Genomic DNA, 21,080 nt, shown 5'->3' with positions numbered 1-21,080 from the left:
TGTAAGTCAAAAAAGTAAGTAGAATTACTATAAGAGACCTAGAGTAGGATTTTAAAGCAAGCAAGAGGGAAGGAGGAGAGCTAAATCCAGAGTAAACACAGTAGTAAGAGGCACAGCCTCCGGAGGCAGCGAGAGAGAGCTAGAACTCGAGCTCTTCCACTGGCAGGCTGTGGGATTTTGAGCACATTGCATCAATTCTATCAATTCTCCATGCCTCAGTTTCCTCATAGGGAACAAAGAATATCTACTAGAGTCATTAAGACACATGAAACAAACAGTACAGCAGCTTTTAGCAAACTTTTTCTGTAGTGTACCAGAAAGTATGTAATTTAGACCAAGCAAGACAGTCTCTCTTGCAGCCATTGATAATATGTAAGCAACTGAGCCTGACTGTGTTCCAATAAAACTTTATTGACAAAAACAGTCAGTGGGCTGGCATTTGGCCCACGGGCCATCATTTGCTGACCTCTGCACCAGAACAATGTTTCCACATGTTAAAGTTAATAATATTGTAGCTGTTGTTATTTTCCTTGGAGAAATTTACTTCTTGGTGCATAACTCAAGTTCTGATCTTTTATACAACCTTTGATGGTATAGCTCCCCCTATAATGAAAACACATCTCACCTATCTGTACTAATTGTAATCAATACAAAACACAGCGCCATAGAAGACTCACAAGAGATAATCATAGTTCCCACCACTTCTCATTTATGAAATAAAACAAATAGAGTATCTTCTGGACAACATAGCTTCCCCATAATTTCTACCATTCCAAAATACAAAACAATGTGAAAAAACCCATAAAACACTTCAGTGGGAAAGACACAACAAAAACGGTAGCCTGACTGAAGTGAAAACTTGAAAATCATTACTTTTAAATGTTAAACTGTTAATAACCATGCTAAATTAAATCAAGACAACACCAAATGTCAAGGCACTACACTGCTGAATATGGAGTAAATTGCTCCCTTACATCCTTCCAGCATCACATTTATACGTACACTGCCCATATACATAACCTTCAGAATTATTCAGTTCATTATGACCAGCAAAGGCATAGCCTCGGTGCCCCGCCTAAGAAATTTAGGGTGACCAAAGCTAGATATTCTAGTCGGGGTGTTTGTTTTGCTATTAAATTATGCTCACAATGATTTGACCATTTCTGGTGTTTTCGCCAGGAGCTGTTGCTGCCGCTGCTTAAGTCATTTCAGTCATGCCCGACTCTTTGTGATCCTACAGACTAGAGCCCTTCAGGTTCTTCTGTCCATGGGATGCTCTAGGCAAGAGTACTAGAGTGGGTTGCCACTTCCTTCTCCAGGGGATCTTCCTGACCCAGGGATCAAACCTGGGTCTTCTACATTGCAGGCAGATTCTTTAAAGCTGAACCACCAGGGAAGCCCTTGCCAGGAGCTAAATATAAATAAATAACTTTTAAATAAATTTAAAAGAGTCTTCCTTTTTATATCAACTTTTGCAAGCAATTTTTTTTTTTTTTTTTTTTTGTAGAGTTTGCCTGGAAGGGTTGCTGCTCTCCTCTGCCCATAAGTCCCCAGTTTATGAGATCCTCCAAGTTGGCTGTGTCCACCTACCAGGCCTGGGCCCATAGCAGCTGCTTTAACAGCAAATGGACGTGAAATTCCCTTGTTCGTTCACTGTCTCATACCCCTCCACTCCTCTCTCATTTCTGCCTTATCCGCTCAACCTATTACAGTCCAGAGGTGCTGGGTTCTTACCATTATTACCAGGGAGCCAGGTACTTCTCACAGAATCCAGGTTGATCCAACTGCTGATTTTCAGAACTGTCCTGCTCCTGGCCCATATTCTCCATTACAAGCTCCTCCTGGGAGTCTGCTCAGCTACCTTAAAAAGGTACCGAAAAAAGGCTCAAAAGAGATGGTGTTGTAAGGAGCTCTTTGCAGAAACCTGCCCTCAGCAGGAGGCCCCTTTTCTTATCACTTTAGCAAAACTATACTGTATTGAATAACTAAGTTTCAAGCCAGCACCTCCATCTTCTACTCATGTCCAGCCCAAGAACATCTTTCACATCTTTTAATCACACAATACCTGGGCTAACTTGTTGGTTCTTTCCGTGAATCAAAGGAGTAGAAATGAAGAGTAAGTAATTAACAGATGACCAGATCTCTTCGCTAGCTTCCCCTTCAACAATCTCCCAAACAAACTGTGTGATCAAACTGTGTGAACAAGTTTCTAGATAAAGACCATGAGTTGTCAAGCCTACACACAGTGGGGGATGGGGATGGCTCTGACCCTTCATCTCAGTGATTAACTGAGATTACTTCCCTGTTTCCCTTTAAAAACTTTCTTGGCTGAATAGAATGTGCAGAGGTAGTTGGGTGGGGGTGGGGGAGTGCTTAGGTCACCATCTCCCCATCTCCCCAGATAGCCAGCATTCTGATTCAAGGCACCTTTACTTACTACCAACATTTGTAAATATTGACTTTATAACCAGCGAGCAGCGAGATTTGATTTGCTAACAATGGGCAGATCTTTTCTCACCTTGGCCGTTCATCCCCATCCTGGAAGAAGTATCATCTTTGGAGAGTTCTTGGTTTCATCCTCATCCTGAGCTAAGGGCTTCATCTCTGACCCACCATCGGACTCAATAGCAGAATTAGATTTTCTTTCAGATGAATGCCCTGCCAGTTCCCCAATGACAGTGAGTTCCTGCAAAACCCTAGCTTGAAAGTATCTGTATCGTGTTCGGGTCTAGTCCTGTATTTAGTGAAGCACTGTCTCCACTCTCCTGGAGTGTTGAAAGTGACTTGCTACTTTAATGTTATTCTTCTTCACTCCCCATGCTTTAAAAGGCTTTATCAGTCTGGGTTCATCCATGGCCATGCTTCCTTCATGGATGGAACATCAAAATTTGTGGATTCAGATATTATTCTGGGCAGTTTGGATAAATCCTGCATGCTGGCTGCTGCCAAGTTTGGCTCATTTTTCAAATGGATCAGATGCTTTTCTTTTCCTCTGACAAAATTAGATTTTGTTCATTTGGGGGTGTGTGTGTGTATTTGGGGAGGGTGGGTGTTGCAAGTGGATGCTACATCCAAAATAGAAAATACTTACAAAAGTGTGACTCTTTGTATCAAGGGAAAATCTCTTTCTCTCTGAACAAGTTAGTTCTGGGCAGTCTATCCCCATCAACATCCCTGTAGACCAGGAAAGTGCTGACTCACCTAGCAGCCTCCTGTTCCCCTCCCCTGCTTTCCTGAGAAGGAGATTCTAACCAGCTTTGGAAAATAGCATATATTAATGCATTCCCTGGTGGCTCAGCGGTAAAGAATCTGCCTGCCAATGTATGAGATATAGGAGATGCAGGTTCAATCCCTGGGTTGGGAAGATCCCCTGGAGAAGGAAATGGCAGCCCACTCTGGTATTCTTGCTTGGGAAATCCCGTGGGCAGAGGAGTCTGGTGGGCTACAGTCCACAGGGTCACAAAGAGTTGGCTACGACTTAGCGACTAAACCACAACCACCACATGGAATCTAGGACAGTGGTATAGACGAACCTATTTGCAGGGCAGGAACAGAGGTGCAGACGTAGAGAATGGACATGTGGATGCAAAGGGGAAGGGAAGAGAGCAACCAGCTGGGAGAGTAGGATTGACATATATGCACTGCCATTCGTAAAATAGACAGCTATTTGGAAGCTGCTGTAGAGAACGGGGAGTTCAGCTCCAGGCTCTGTGATGACCTCAAGGGGTGTAATGCGAGCGGGTGGTGGGTGGGAGGTAAGCTCAAGACAGGAGGGATATATGTATACATGTGACTAATTCACTGCATTGTATAGCAGAAGCTAACACAACATTGTAAAGCAATTATATTCTAATTTTAAAAAATACCTAAGCTCTGGTTCTGAAGACTACACTCTAAGCAAGGATTTAGACCATACTCTAAATATCATACATAGACATTAACTGGTTAAAAATCCTAGCTAAGCCTCCAAAATAGAATTCTCTCTGCTTTAAATGTACTCTCCAGCTAGTAACGTGAGGGCCTGGTTAACTATTCGAGAATTTTTATAACTAGCTGAGCCTCAAAGAGAATTTCTGAGTCCACCTCTATTTCCAAAAAGATCTATAGCAGGAAATTATACTGTTCTCACTTCGGTGAAGTATCTATGAAGGGTTGGTCGTCTCGATCCTTCCATTAGAACAAAATAGACAAGGTACTCCAGCCTCCTTCTCCTTCCAGAAGGGCGCCCACTGTACCTCTACTTTCTTGGTTTAATGTATCCCTCTGCCATCCCCAGCTGTGGTTTAAGCAGGTAAGCACATCCCCAAGGTGGTAGTTCTTAACACTAGCTATGTTGATAACAGTAGCTTTCATTTATGGTATAATTTCAAAGGGCCAGAATTGTCCTAAGAACCTTGCCAACTTAAATCACTCACAACAGCTCCAGTGAGGTAAGACTGTCCCTATTTCGCAGCTAGGACAAATGAGGACAGGAGAGAGTGACTCATCTGCCCAGACCCAAGCAGCTGGTAAATGACAGAACCTGAGTGTGAGACTAGCTCTGGCTAAATGAACATCTGTACCCTGTACTTCTACCTGATGCTGTTTCTCTGATGCTCTAATCTTGGTTTTTGGGAGAAAATGCATAATTCACTGTGCCCCCAAACCACCTATCAGTCTAATTTTGTTGTAACCTGGGAAAAGAAGCAGATTTGTGAACGTTTCCTTTGCTCAAACCAAGCGTTCAAATATCCAGAGTCTACAGCAGGTCACTATCTCAGGCAAGGAAAGAATTCAGTTCTGGAAGACTTGGTAGAAATCCCATATTTCTCCCCTCATCTGGAGCCCAGAGGCACCTATGCAAATCAGCTTCCCCGGATCTGTCTTGACACTCCGCATTTTCTCAAAGTACCCTACTAATGTAAACCCTACTGGTGTCTGTAGATCCCCATCTAAAAATTATAATTATTAAAAATAATATGAACCATTTATGAACTTCCCTGGTGGTACAGTGGTTAAGAATCCGCCTGACAATTCAGGAGACATGGGTGCAATCTCTGGTCCAGGAAGATCCCATATGCCACAAGGCAGCTAAACCCATGAACCACAACTGCTGAGCCCATGAGTCCTAGAGCCCAGGCTCCTCGACAGGAGGGTAGCCGCCATGCGCCACAGTTAGAGAAAACCCGTGTGCAGCAAAGAAGACCCAGCGCAGCCAAAAATAAATAAATAATCTTTAAAAACATTCATAGTGTAGGTAGAGGTCAAGATTTTGCAAAAACCCCAAATTCTTAGAGAACTGAAAGCAAAGCCTCCCTTTCTTTCGTGTCTCCCAAAATATTCAGGACAGGGTAGATGACAGGCCCTTTAATAAAAGCTTCCGGAATGACAGAATGCAGTATTTGCCTACACAGATTTGACCAATATTAAAACCAAATTAAAAGAAAAGCAATAATAATGCACATATACAGATTGAATGACTTTTGCTCTCAAATATGTTTCATGTAATGTATATAATGCATGCTTGTCTATTCTAGAGGCTGTAATACATGTGAGGGTTTATATATATATATATATATATATATATATATATAATTATATATAGTTTATTTTATGTTCAATCTGGGAAGACCCTTAAATACCATTACTCTAGCATGGTTCAGAAAAGCAAGTTCAAAGTAATTGAGAAAAGTACTAGCAATGCTTGTACTTGATTTAAATCTCTTAGATAAAATTGTCTTCGGAATATACTCCACACAATTTCATGACCCAATGAACATATATGTTAAAAGTTGTGCAACCTTTAAAAAATCACTCAAGGTCACAGTGGGGATCCTTGGTTTTACTTTGGGGTGGAGGTTAACTGTTTGAACTTGGACATGCCTTCCAATGTGTTTTCTTGTTAAATACCCTCTGGGTGTTATATTTCTTGATGTTAGCCCCTTTTTTCACAAGAGGAATACAGACTGGTGCACTCTTTGGCCTTCTGAGTAATAGATCTGGCTCACTTTCTACAAAACTAGTCACTGAATCAAAGGCTGATGTTATCTTCCCTAACATTTTTTCTGTAATGACATACAGGCGCTCCTCATTTTACCGTACTTTGCTTTACTGCACTTCAAAGATATTGCATTTTTACAAACTGAACGTTTGTGGCAACTCCACACTGAGCAAATCTAGGGGCACCATATGTCCATTTTTCACTTTGAGTCTCTGTGTCACGTTTTTCTAGTTCTGACAATATTTCAAACTTTTTCATTATTATTGTATCTGTTGTAGTAATCTGTGATCAGTGATCTTTGATGTTACTACTAAACTCACTGAGGGCTTAGATGATGGTTAGCACTTGTTTTAGCAATAAAGTATTATTTAATTAAAGTATGTACACTGTTGTTTTAGACACAATGCTACTGCACACTTGAGAGACTATAGTATCTACATAACTTTTAGATGCACTGGGAAATTACAAAAGTCATATGACCTGCCTTATTGAACTATTCCATTGCTGGCAGTGTTTGGAACCCAGTCCACAGTATCTCTGAGGTCTCCCCGTATAAACGTCCTCTGACATTGGGACAGTCTTTAAGACATTTTGTTATTCAGACATCAGTGACCTCTTCAGTATTCTACTCTCAAGCTCTTCCTCTCCCCCACTCAATTTGATAATATATCTCTAAAGCAGCTTTATACACAAAGACAAATTAAATCTACCTATTGTAAAGAAATTGCACCAATATATAAGATGTGAAAACATACAATGAAATCACTCTATGCCACTTTTAACTGCATCTCTTTACCTGCAGACCTCACAAGGTATTTGTCAGAGGAAAAAGAGAATGAATGAAAGAAAGAACAAAGGTGACAAAGAACAAATGAATAAAGGGAACAACACGGCTATGTTCACTGCATTTGTTTCTTAAAGATTATAACTAGTAATACTCTGTATCACCCACTGCATTAATATGCAGAACTTAATATGAGAAAAATTCCATGTGAGTATATAATTATCACCAGTGGGAATTATTTTGGTCCTCAAATTCTGAGATAGAAGTGTTTTCCATTTAGGGATTGAAGGCAAAATTGATTTCCCTAGAGGACTACTTTGGGACATCACTACCATTAGAGTGTGATCCTCTCTCAGCAGGAGAAGAGATAGGCTGCAAGAATCAAGAGCATCTCCCAATCAAAGAGTCACAGTCCAACACACAGTCTCTATAATCACCCACCTACATGAGCCCCAGAAACAGCCTCCCTGGCCCTACATTTATAATAATAATGAAATTAAGTATGGCCTAATAAATAAAAGTTTCAAACATTGTTCTTAATATCTCAGGCTTAACACTTTGCATGACAATAGGCTTTAAAATAGAATTAAAAAAAAAAACCCAGGGAGGCTCATCCTAGCAATATTCCTTAAAGTAGTAACTTATCATCTAGTTTCCATTTGGCCATTGGATTTCTCAGCAAGTCCTAGCAAGGAAAAAAAGGAAAAGTGTACAAAATATAAAAATATAATATCAAGAGAAAAGTGTGGTCACAATCAAACATTAAGAGCAAGTGAAGAGGCAAGTAAGTGAATCATCGTGTCCATGAGTAATGCTGTGTCCATCTTCATACCTCTTGATGGATTTCCAGCACAGCAGAAGACTTCCTGACTGTGGTTACAGTGTGCAGCCTGGACACAGGAGAAGAAAAATGCAATTTGATATATAACACACACACATATTTATATATATACACACAGTTATAGACACATAAATATGATGATAATGTCAAACTTGAGTACCATGAAGATTATTTGCACAAAACTTGAATTTCAAAGAGATGGGAAATAGTAACTCAATTTAGAATATTCAAAGTCAAGAAATTCCTTGAGCAGAGCTTTCCAAAAGCAAGCCACTTGTTTAGAGCACATTTCCTGTGCCCGAGTGAGTTTCCTGTCCTCTAGGACAAAATCCACTGCACACAACCTACCACTCAATTGGGCCCTGTGACTCAACCAGCTAAGGTGATCAGGGGAGGCTTGATTACAAGCAATGCCAGAGTTTGGGGCTTTGTTCTTCATCTTTACTAAAATACTAGGGATGTGGAATGCCTTGGTCATTCACTATGCACCCCCAGAGTCTTCTGAACATGTCTAGTCCATCTACAATTAGCCTTGCATCTGAAGTTTGGGTCACCTGTTACTGGTGATGAGTGAACTCATTGGTCCTTAGGTGGGGTGGAAGGCCTATGACTTCATGAGCTGCAGTGTCAATGTTTTCCTTCTCCAGACTCTGGTTCACTGGCTTTCAGTAATGGCTGTGTGGGCGAATCATCTAGGGGAGATAACCAACCTAACAACTGACACTTGGACCCAATCCAGACCAATTAAATCCAAATTTCTGCAGATGGGTCCAGGCAGCAGTATTTTTGCAAATTTCCCTGGGTGTTTCTAATACACAGCCAAGGTACAGAACCCCCACTTACAAAATATAGGAGACTATTATGGATAATGGACCCCACGGACTGTAGCCTACCAGGCTCCTCCATCCATGGGATTTTCCAAGCAAGAGTACTGGAGTGGGCTGCCATTTCCTTCTTCGGGGGATCTTCCCAACCCAGGGCTCGAACCCGGGTCTCCTGCACTGCAGACAGACGCTTTACCGTCTGAGCCACCAGGGAAGTATTATGGATAATACAGTGCAGTGAGTAATGACACTTCAAAAGGGGCTCTTGGGCACATTTTCCCCTTCACCAGCTGCTACCGAAATCTCAGGAGACCTCAAGTCAGAGGGGGGAGAAATGCGTTAACTTTTAATGAACCATTGCAGTTACTCCAAGTTTATTTCCACAATCTCATATTTAACACATTAGCTCTTTTTATTTGAATTCAAAGTATTTCCCAAGAGGGTCTCCCAGTAGGAGTAAATACATTTTAGAGCTCAGAAAAGGAAAGACCAAGGATAAAATGAATGCAGTTTCATTCAGTTGAGTTGTTCTGGTAGCATGTGAACCACTCTGGACTGGTTTCCCATCACGACACCTTACTCTATAATCCTCAACATTACCTATTTTCTTAGCTTCTTAATAAAAACAAAGACAAATAAGATTCCTTTTGTTTGTCTTCTTTGGAAAGCTAAAAAGAAAATTCTGGTGACCACTTCTCCATCTTCTAGTTCTCCCCCAAAATAGATCTTTCTAGAATCTGAAACTCATTACATCTCTTCAGCATTTCTTCCCTGAAGATGCTTCAACCTCTAGAATCCAAGCCCCCACCCTATTTCATCACCAGTAACTGATTTTTCCACCAAAAGCTGAAACTTTGGAGTAAGGAAGGTGTCCTTGCCTTCCTCTATATTTCATATAAATGGCTGACAGGAGCAGGTGAACTGAGTTCTCTCTTGCCTGGCTGATTTTTCCAAAGGTTTGTGGCCCTAAGTCACTTTCTTCCACATAATTTTTTTTCTCCTTTTATTATGGGGTGTTGAATATTTATGTGCTACTCACACTTGTGAGCAAATATACAGAACACAGAGTCAGTCTGAAGCAAAATTATGAGGCATGTGAAATTTGCCTTAAAGCCATGACTGTCAAATCCCATCTCCTTCAGAAGAAAAAATGCCTCACTGATTTCTCCCACAACTGCTCTATTAAAACTATTCCCTCCACCTGCATTAATAATAGTGTTAATAGCTGATGAGGGCAAAGTGTCATTACATTCAAAGTAGATGCATTTTAGCATTTGAATTTAGGCTTCCTTGGTAGCTCAACTGGTAAAGAATCCGCCTGCAATGCAGAAGACCCCGGTTCGATTCCTGGGTTGAGAAGATCCCCTAGAGAAGAGAGAGGCTACCCACTCCAGTATTCTGGCCCAGAGAATTTCATGGACTATACAGTCCATGGGGTCGCAAAGAGTCGGACACAACTGAGCGACTTTCACTTCACTTCATTTAGTTCAACAGAGATGGTAATAACCACCAGCAATGTGGAAAAAAAGAACACTAACACCACCTAGCTCTTTTTACATGGGCATTTTCTGTAATTACTACAACCTGAAAAATGAAATCCTAGGTCATCCCAATCCTAGACTCTGAGTAGTTCATTTTTCCAAAGATATAGTTGTTGTTTGCGATTTCCCAGGTAAGAATCCTGGAGTATTGAATTGCCATTTCCTTTTCCAGGGGAGCTTCCCAACCCAGGGATTGAACCTGCGTCTCCTGCATTGCAGGCAGATTCTTTACCACTGAGCCAAAAAGGAAGCCCTATAAATAGCAAAATCCTTCTTCAACAGTGGTCTCCTACCTCTAGGTTGTGTATTCCTTCCCCTAGACCACAGCAGCAATGACAACACTACCTTTTGTTTTGTGCCTTTTAAATCTATTTTATTTGATGTTGTACCTATGTGCTAAGGAAATTCTGGGTCAAAAGATTTGCCCCTTGCTTGAGCACAGCAAAAGATCAGGGTCAAAACCGCATCTTCTCATTAGTTCCACCTTTTTCTGCTGCTCCATATTCACTCAAGGAAAATAAAAACTATCTAGACCTCAAGTGAGTAAGAATTAAGTGGCCTTCTCAACACCCCTCACCTCAGACCTGGAATTTGGTGCCTGTTCCACATTTGACGAAGACTGTCCCTGAGTGAATATAGAAGATGACCAACTCACTGTTGACTCACTCTGAGCCTTTCCAGTCTTTAGGAAAAATGATGTTGGATCCCCAAACTCACTGGTCCATTGTGTAGCAGAAGATGTAAACCAGGACATCAAAATCACAAAATGTAGGAGAAGGGAGTACAAAAATGTAGATTTTTTTCCTATTTAATTTTTTAAAATTATACCATGACTTAAGGATCTGTTTAGAAAGTGGGATAATTAAAAGCAACACAGTAGTCATAGCATAAAATAGCATTAATAATAAGAGTTAACATTAAAAATGTAGATCTTTCAGAATGTGTTTGAACTTAAATGAATATCAGTTTAAAGCAAGTATCAGGAAATATACATATAACCATGTGTGTGTATTAGTCACTCAGGTGACTTTTTGTAACCCCATAGACTGTTGCCCACCAGGCCCTTCTGTCCATGGGATTCTCCAGGCAAGAATACTGGAGTGGGTTGCCCTTCTCTTCTCCAGGGGATCTTTTCAACCTAGAGATCACACCTGCATCTCCTGTGTCTCCTGCATTGCAAGCAGATTCTTTACCATCAGAGCCACCAGGCAAGCCCAGATATAACTACAGATGGAGTTTAAGCAAGAATCAACATGCTTGACTTTTGAAGCCCAAAAGACCTTCACCTTCCTAAAACCTCTGTGTCCTCATCTGGCAAAGAGAAGGAATCATATGGGTCTTTTGTGAAAGTAAAGAAACTGGCAGAGGTTAAAAGTGTCATCTCCCCTCCTTTGCCTGTCCAAATCATACGTCTTAGTTAACAGTAGAAATATCCCAAACAAGACACTCCTTTCTGTTGTGAAAAGTTAATTTGGGATCAATGACATGTGGCACAGACAGTACTCTTGGACTGAACTGAATCTGGTTCCACATAAGGAAGATGATGGATGCTCAAATGGGCATAGCTCCGTATCTTAGCTGCTCCATAATAAAAAACAGAATCACTGCTCTCACCCTCTACTCCTATTGTCTGACTCCTCCATGTCTGATTACTTGATTTCAGGGATTTTGGCGAACAGAAAATAAAGTCCTCCTTGCATTCATCCTAAGTGATTTGAGCTCTAATCCTAAGAAGGCAGCATGTCCTGGTGCCTTGAACCCCACGGGATTCTGAAACAAAAAGGGTGTCATTCATTTCCAGCTTATGAAATTTTACCTGAAGTCTTCCAAAGATTTCTTCTTGGTGGCTTTCAAACCACCAGTTTGGCAACAGGCAAATTTGTAATCGATGACCTGGTAAATGATGGGGTTGTACATTGCTGCTGATTTTGCCAGGAGGGTTGGCACCACAGAGAGCTGTATGGGGATGGAGTCTGGCCGTCCAAAAGCTGACCACACGGAGACCACCGCGTAAGGAATCCAGGCAATCAGGAAGCCAGCGCAAATCAACATCGCCACCTGGTGAGGGAAAGCGACAGAAAACAAAATCGAGACACTTGGTGGAAATGATGGGGGGTGGGGAGGAACAGGTAGCCTATTCACGCCCAAGGAAGTCTGTCTATCATCTTTTCATTTATCTTGCCAGTGGGAATCATTTCATATGGATTTCTGATATATTCAGCCAGAAAAAGTAATGACTATTCTTACTTTAAACACTGCATTCTCCACTCCAGAATTTGAATGTACGCAAAAGACCCAACGTTTGACCCGATAAAAGCTGTTAGAATGTGCCTACATGGAGCAGGAAAAGGATGCTGAAAAGACATGTGTGCACCTGAAATTTCCAGACTTCTCAACCCATGTTCACTTAAAAACTAGATGAAGAATATGTTCACCTTGATGAAATTTTAAATCACCCACATTTGCCTCAGGAAACTTAGAAACTCTGCCTTTGTTTGAAATTCTAATAGGAATCTTCTTCAGAGATTTCTATGAAATGCAATCGCCTTCGGCTCAAGTTTTTCTCAAGTCTGAGGCTCAGGTAGTAGAAATCCACTCGCTACAGAGGAAAAGAGAGTCAGTGAGTTCAAACCAAAGTGACACAGTTGTATGAAGTGAGACTTTTCCAGAAAGTATTTTTCTCTTTCACCAAATTATATTTACCTTGAGGAAACTCTTAACTTTTAGATCAAAGAATAGTTAGAGATAAGGTTTAACCCACCCTGACTAGTTCCTCACTTCCTCCAATCCAGTCTCTTTAAGAATGTAGTCTGACCCTATAGGTTATCCCACTTGAATCCAACAAATCTTTTTTAGCAAGTATTTTGTGTGAGATTCTGTGTAGGTGCTGTGGGGACACCAGCACACTTTCATGCCTTTGCTCCATCCCTTTACAGCAGTCCCCAACCTTTTCACTGCCAGGGACCAGTTTCATGGAAGACGATCTTTCCACGGATCAGTGAGGGGGATAGTCTCGGGACAATTCAAGCACACTTACACTCATTGTGCACTTTATTTCTATTACTGTTACAACAGCTCCACCTCAGATCATCAGACATTAGATCCCAGAAGTTGAGGACCCCTTCTCTAAAACACAAACAACGGCTGAACAAAGCTGAATATGATCTAAGTGCCAGCTTGGAGGAGGACAAAATTACACGCTACGGAGAAAAGTAAGACACAATCTCAGGAGGAAGGTGGCATACAACCTACACGTTGGCAAGTGGAAATAAAGGAACATGAGACCAGCACAAGCAAAGACAGAGACAGGTATGTGTGAGGTTTGTTCAGGACCTAGTGAGCAGTTCGCTTTGGTATACGAGAAAACAACAAAGGGAGATGAGACTGGAAAGAAAGATAACATCCACACCCTCAGGGGTCTGTATAACCTACTACTGAGCTTGCACTGAATTCCATGTGTCTGAAAGCACTAGTAGGATTTTAGGCAGGAGACATATGAGAGGCGTGTTTAGGAAGATTAACCTATAAAAGAAAATGTGGCTGAAAAACACAGGAAGCAGAAAGGTCATTGTTTATTCATTCAACCAACAAGCATGATTGAGCATCTCTTGCATGTTTTTGTTGAGGATAAAACAATGAACAAAGCAGATACAGAAATTCTCCTTGCCTAGAATTTCCATTCTGAGCAGGTTTGTTAAGGCAACATTCTAAACAAGGGACAAGAGGGGTCTTCATGAGAGTACTGAGACTTGAAAAGGAAGTCCAAGCCTTGTGTTTTATTTAAATCTGGACTATTTCAGGCCCTAGTTGAGAGACAGGTGACCTAACTTCAAAGCTCCCTTAAACTGTTATCTACTAGACTATTCTCTCTGTAAAATGAATAATGAAATTTACTCAAACATGCCCTCTGTGTGATGAAGATCTGGTGTTGTTCATTTGTATTTATTTTCCTCTTTCCCTTGTACCTTTGATTAGTACTGCCAGCATTCCTTCTGCCTTGTATAGTCTTTTATGGAGTTGGTGTCATAGGACTCACAGGAGCCTGGTCAAACCAATGGACTGCAGGCCCCTGGCTACAGTCGTAGGAACAAGGTTGGACATATGACTATAAACAAAATAATCAGATCCACCTTGGGATTTCATACAGCAGTTTTAGGAAAAGTCAGCCTTCCTTTTACCTTTGAGTTCCCTACAGCCCTGGGAGGATGAGAGGATGGAGTTATTTGAGCTCAGGTACCGCTTTCTCTTTCAGCCCCCATCCCCTCATTTAAGAAGTAAAATAGGGACTTCCCTTGTGGTCCAGTGGTTAAGAATCTGCCTTCCAATGCAAGGGATGTGGGTTCAATCCCTCATGAGGGAACTAAGATTCCATATGCTACAGGGCAACTAAGCCCTCACGCCACAACTAGAGAGACGCCTATGCATGGCAACGAAGAGACTGCAAGCCACAACCAGGATCTGATACAATTAAATAAATAAATGTTTTTAAAAAGAAGTAAAATAACAGTTCCTATCAACAAGGTCACAACAAGCTGGTGTGGAGGATCAAGGACGAGGAATGAGATAGCAAATGTTTTCTTAATAATAGTTAAAGCGGCAATATTTGTGCATGCTTTTTTTGTTTTTGAAATTCAACTGGGAAAGTTTTCCTTATAACAAAGTCATCTGTGTGCATGTGTATTTCAATATGCTTCTACAGAGCTGAGCTATTGTATGCAGGAAATGGTCTGTACCCCTCAGTCTTCTTGACCTGGGAAGAGCCTGTCAATAGGGTGCACTTGCCCTGGGAACCGCATATTTGTCAGGTGTCTCAAGGAGGAAGCATGAGAAATCTGCCAGAAAGTCTCAGATTCTAAAGTTCTACCCAAAAAGCTCAGGCTCATCTCTAAATATTAACAGCAGCAGAGAAAAACCTCAACAATATCCATTTTGCTGTGGCAATCGAAATCCCAAGCAGAGGAATCAAATGAGACCAGACCTCATGGATATCCTTAAGCCCCGAGTTAGGGTCCTGGACCAAAATTCTCACCTGTGCTCAGCAGTTATCAAGGAGGCCTAAAGCACACATGCAGCCCTCTGACTTGCTTGCTTTCCCATCTTTCTGCAGAAGCTTAGCCAGGAGAAATGGTATTTGGTTTGGTCTGTGTGACTTTTGTTTGTAAATGGACTGGATGCCTCAAAGCTCACAGTGAGGGTCTTTTTTAATTTTTTTCCTAAATCCCCAAATAAACAACATGATATAAATAAAGCTTGCTCTCACAGATGTCTGGAAAGTTAACACAGCCCCATCCTTCCTCCTCTGCTGAGTCATAAGACGGGTTCACAGTATCTCAAAAGCTGTGCTGCTGCCAAAGTCATTGACAAGAAATAGATTAATGCTTAGCCCATAATATTTTCTACATTCTACATACTTCCTGTTTTTATGGGAGTGTGCAATGGGGAACAGTAAGGACTTACAACATTTGCATTTTGTCATCAAGAGAATTAAAATATATCAAGGCTTTTAAACACATAGCAAATGAACCCATGTGGTTTTTCTGAGATTTGAATAAAGCTAAATACTTTAAATTGAATGACTAGAAAGCAAGTTCTAAAGTAGAAAGAGGGGAAAAACTTAGATCTCAAAGTACTGCATAATGTTACTTATGTTTTTGAAGTGAAAATGCAGTTAACATGAGGCACAATCATTTTCTATAACCTTCTCGTGTCAAAATATACTCCACATTGCAGAAGAAGGTAAACTTCCAAACTCATTCTATGAGGCCACCATCACCCTAATTCCAAAACCAGACAAAGATGCCACAAAAAAAGAAAACTACAGACCAATAACACTGATGAACATAGATGCAAAAATCCTTAACAAAATTCTAGCAAACAGAATCCAACAACATATTAAAAAGGTCATACATCATGACCAAGTGGGCTTTATCCCAGGAATGCAAGGATTCTTTAATATCTACAAATCAATCAGTGTAATACACCACATTAACAAATGGAAAGATAAAAACCATATGATTATCTCAATAGATGCAGAAAAAGCCTTTGACAAAATTCAACACTCATTTATGATTAAAACTCTTCAGAAAGCAGGAATATAAGGAACATACCTCAACATAATAAAAGCTATACATGACAAACCCACAGCAAACATTATCCTCAATGGTGAAAAATTGAAAGCATTTCCCCTAAAGTCAGGAACAAGACAAGGGTGCCCACTCTCACCACTACTATTCAACATAGTTTTGGAAGTTTTGGCCACAGCAATCAGAGCAGAAAAAGAAATAAAAGGAATCCAGATAGGAAAAGAAGAAGGGAAACTCACTGTTTGCACATGACATGATCCTCTACATAGAAAATCCTAAAGACTCTACCAGAAAATTACTAGAGCTAATCAATGAATATAGTAAAGTTGCAGGATATAAAATTAACACACAGAAATCCCTTGCATTCCTATACACTAACAATGAGAAAACAGAAAGAGAAATTAAGGAAACAATACCATTCACCATTGCAACAAAAAGAATAAAATATTTAGGAATATATCTACCTAAAGAAACAAAAGACCTATATATAGAAAACTATAAAACACTGATGAAAGAAATCAAAGAGGACACAAATAGATGGAGAAATATACCGTGTTCATGGATTAGAAGAATCAATATTGTGAAAATTAGTATATTACCCAAAGCAATCTATAGATTCAATGCAATCCTTTCAAGCTACCAATGGTATTCTTCACAGAACTAGAACAAATAATTTCACAATTTGTATGGAAATACAAAAAAACCTTGAATAACCAAAGCAATCTTGAGAAAGAAGAATGGAACTGGAGGAATCAACCCGCCTGACTTCAGGCTCTGCTACAAAGCTACAGTCATCAAGACAGTATGGTACTGGCACAAAGACAGAAATATATATCAATGGAACAAAATAGAAAGCCCAGAGATAAATCCACGTACCTACGGACACCTTATCTGCGACAAAGGAGGCAAGAATATACAATGGAAAAAAGACAACCTCTTTAACAAGTGGTGCTGGGAAAGCTGGTCAACCACTTGTAAAAGAATGAAACTAGAACACTTTCTAACACCATACACAAAAATAAACTCAAAATGGATTAAAGATCTAAATGTAAGACCAGAAACTATAAAACTCCTTGAGGAGAACATAGGCAAAACATTCTCCGACATAAATCACAGCAAGATCCTCTATGACCCACCTCCCAGAATATTGGAAATAAAAGCAAAAATACAAAAATGGGACCTAATGAAACCTAAAAGCTTTTGCACAACAAAGGAAACTATAAGCAAGGTGAAAAGGCAGCCTTCAGAATGGGAGAAAATAATAGCAAATGAAGAAACAGACAAAGGATTAATCTCAAAAATATGCAAGCAACTTCTGCAGCTCAATTCCAGAAAAAATAAATGACCCAATCAAAAAAATGGGCCAAAGATCTAAACAGACATTTCTCCAAAGAAGATATACAAATGGTTAACAAACACATGAAAAGATGCTCAACATCACTCATTATCAGAGAAATGCAAATCAAAACCTCAATGAGGTACCATTACACACCAGTCAGAATGGCTGCTATTCAAAAGTCTACAAGCAATAAATGCTGGAGAGGGTGTGGAGAAAAGGGAACCCTCTTACACTGTTGGTGGGAATGCAAACTAGTACAGCCACTATGGAGAACAGTGTGGAGAGTCCTTAAAAAACTGGAAATAGAACTGCCATATGACCCAGCAATCCCACTCCTAGGCATACACACCGAGGAAACTAGATCTGAAAGAGACACATGTACCCCAGTGTTCACTGCAGCACTGTTTATAATAGCCAGGACATGGAAGCAACCTAGATGCCATCAGCAGATGAATGGATAAGGAAGCTGTGGTACATACACACAATGGAATATTACTCAGCCATTAAAAAGAATTCATTTGAATCAGATCTAATGAGATGGATGAAACTGGAGCCCATTATACAGAGTGAAGTAAGCTAGAAAGATAAACACCAATACAGTATACTAATACATATATATGGAATTTAAAAAGATGGTAATGATAACCCTATATGCAAAACAGAAAAAAAGACACAGATGTACAGAACAGACTTTTAGACTCTGTGGGAGAAGGCGAGGGTGGGATGTTCTGAGAGAACAGCATTGAAACAAGTATACTATCAAGGGTGATAGTCAGTGATTACCAGTCCAGGTTGGATGCATGAAACAAGTGCTCAGGGCTGGTGCACTGGGAAGACCCAGAGGGGTGGGATGGAGAGGGAGGCAGGAGGGGGGATCGGGATGGGGAACACATGTAAATCCATGGCTAATTCATGTCAATGTATGGCAAAAACCACTACAATACTGTAAAGTAATTAGCCTCCAACTAATAAAAATAAATGGAAATATATATATATATATATATATATATATATATATATATATATATATATATACACACACACTCCACAAAATGTTAAACATTGAAATATTAAATATTAAAGTTATTTTAGGAGAGACTACAACAATTTGCAAAACTTTCACGTGACACTCAGTTTTCCCAGAAACTTTTTTGTCTTTGTTGATCTGTTACAATATTGCATCTGTTTAATGTTTTGGCTTTCTGAATGTGTGGCATGTGGGATCTTAGCTACCCAAACAGGGATCAAACCTGCACCCCATGAATTGAAAGGTGAAGTCTGAACCACTAGACTGCCAGGGAAATCCCTCCCCAAAACTTTCTACTTAACTTGGAACACATTTAATCTTCCCATCAGTGTGTTCTTTACTTTCCACATTTCTAAGTGTGTCCTCATTTCTATTTTCCAAAATTTCTCTCCCAAATATCTTTAAACCAGTTCTAATACAGGCACCTGTACCAGCAGTCTCTTCTAAGTTGTTTATTTTTTAATTGCTTCATTTTTATCACTGTCTTTTGGTTCACTGGGAGAGGAGTAAAACTTTAAATTCTTAAATTAGACCGTTTTTGTGGGAGGAAATTCACAGAATATGTGTTTAGCTTCTACAAAAGAATCACACATCTGCAACCCAGTTGCTTTTAAATATATCTCGCTGCAGAGGACCAAGCAATACCGGTATGTTCCAACTATGGTTCAAGCTGGTATGAAGTGTCACACAAGCAAAACTGCTCACCATGGATCAATAATAGTGAATTAACCAATTAAAGCAAGAACAGAATAGGGATGAAAAAGCTTTATACGGCTCTACCTCTGACCCCAGTATATCTGAGGCATTACAGCAGAGGAGTTTTCCAAGAAGGAAAGTCCTCTGTCTCATCTGTGTGCAGAGGCTACGTGGAATAGTAGGAAACTCTGACATGAAGGTGGGCTTCCCAAGTGGCGCAGGGGTAAAGAATCTGCCTGCCAATGCAGGAGACACAGGAGACTCAAGTTCATGCCCTGGGCCAGCAAGATCCCTTGGAGGAGGAAATGGCAACCCATTCCAGTATTTTTGCCTGGAAAATTCCATGGACAGAGGAGAGTGGAGGGATACAGTGCATGGGGTTGCAAAGAGTCCGACACGACTGAGTGAGCACAAACACACACACACAGACACACACACACACAGACACACACACATGGACACACAGACACACACACACAGACACACACACGGACACACACATGGACACACACACACACACACACACACACACACACACGGACATGAGAACTCAGGGGTTTGGATTCCAGTCCCCATTCATCTCCACTAAGCGCTGTGAGGGAATCCCTGACTCTCAAGCCCTGCCACCTTAGTTCCTTCCACCAGGCTCCTTTGCCCAGATAGAAATAAGACTTCAGCCAACATTTGAAGCTGCATGCCACCTTGGATAACAAAATAGATGAGGAGATGACTTGATGTGGACGTGAAGGCTTAAAGTCAGGGCCAAAGAGATAGGATAAATTCCCCCCCAAGAATGAGGCTGAATCACACTCCGGAACCAGCTAGACTACCGATAACAAAGAAATTTCAGTGGCTGGGATGAGATCGGGTCCCAAGAAGAGAAATCACCACATCTGTGCTTTGAAAGACGGGGCAGGCAGAGGGTGCCACCTGCCAACAGAAAGCCTGCAGTTGGCAGGAGCACAGGCAGGATCAGATCTGGTTTTTCTCTCTTGCGTCTAGCCAGCAAGTATATGGATTTGTTCCCAACCAGAGGGGAAAATGATATTAAAGGGTAGCATTGCAGTGATAAATGCCAGTTGGGAGACCACAGTCTTCCACGTGTGGGCAGCCTGCCATTGAGAAGTGGCAGAGAGGGAGCTGGGGCAACGGTGACCTTCCTTCCTTGGCGCCCTGTTCCCTCATCTATACAAAAACGGAGCAGCAATATTTTGCTTTCACACTACCTTTAAGAAGTTAAGTAATTTGACCACTCCAAACACGTCTAGTTTGAGTTTCCTCTTTCCTTCTATTTCATCAACAGGATGATGACTAAGGCCAACTGTCTCAGGCCCACCTTCATACACTGATAAAAATTTTTTTTTCTGAGAGCCCCAATACCTCTGTTATATGTTAGCCCTGGTCACGATCCAACTAGAAAATATTAATTCATACTTAAAAAAAAAAGTAGAAGAAAGAACAGGATTCCGCACTTCCCAATTGCAGTTTTCTCAAATCTTGAAATACCACTACTCCATAAACAAGCAAAAGCTGTGACCAGAAGCGGCGGATGTAAATTAGGTCATGTCACTCTGCGCATCTGTGTTTGGGGCTCTGAGTCTAAAACTGAACACAATATTCCCTGACGAGGCAGTGGCTGGCTTACAGAACAGAACATACAGATTTCTAAATACCTAGTTCAACCAAACAAGGGAGACCTCACTCTTCACTTTAGATGAACTGAGGCCTCCGAGGTGGTGTTACTGCTATTCAGAGGGCAACAAATGCATGGTCCAAAGGCCCAGAGATATTAGTAATGAAAGCCATTTCCGCAGACCTTTAAACCACCCAACCAACGCTAGCCATTTCCATAGCAATCCTTTTTGCCTTTCTTATCTGTCACTCAACACAGTCCCCTAAAAGCTGCCTCCTAGAGCCTCGTGGGATTTCAGGGACAAAGGAGCCCAGATCCACTAGCTGGAAACA

At 40.8% G+C, this 21,080-nt stretch overlaps 1 protein-coding gene across 1 annotated transcript in view; it reads right to left on the bottom strand.

The window, feature by feature from the left end:
* Window positions 1-7,590: 7,590 nt before the first annotated feature.
* OPN5 (opsin 5) overlaps window positions 7,591-21,080 on the bottom strand; it is a 32,892-nt gene continuing 19,402 nt past the window's right edge. The window contains exons 5-6 of the mRNA XM_061146098.1: window positions 11,787-12,028; window positions 7,591-7,654 (exon numbers count right to left, since the gene is read on the bottom strand). Coding sequence (XP_061002081.1) covers window positions 7,591-7,654; window positions 11,787-12,028 — 306 coding nt within the window. The remainder of the gene's footprint in view (window positions 7,655-11,786; window positions 12,029-21,080) is intronic.

The sequence above is a fragment of the Dama dama genome, chromosome 7, assembly GCF_033118175.1.
Source record: "Dama dama isolate Ldn47 chromosome 7, ASM3311817v1, whole genome shotgun sequence".
NCBI lineage: Eukaryota > Metazoa > Chordata > Mammalia > Artiodactyla > Cervidae > Dama > Dama dama.
This window is presented reverse-complemented; position numbering and strand designations above follow the sequence as displayed.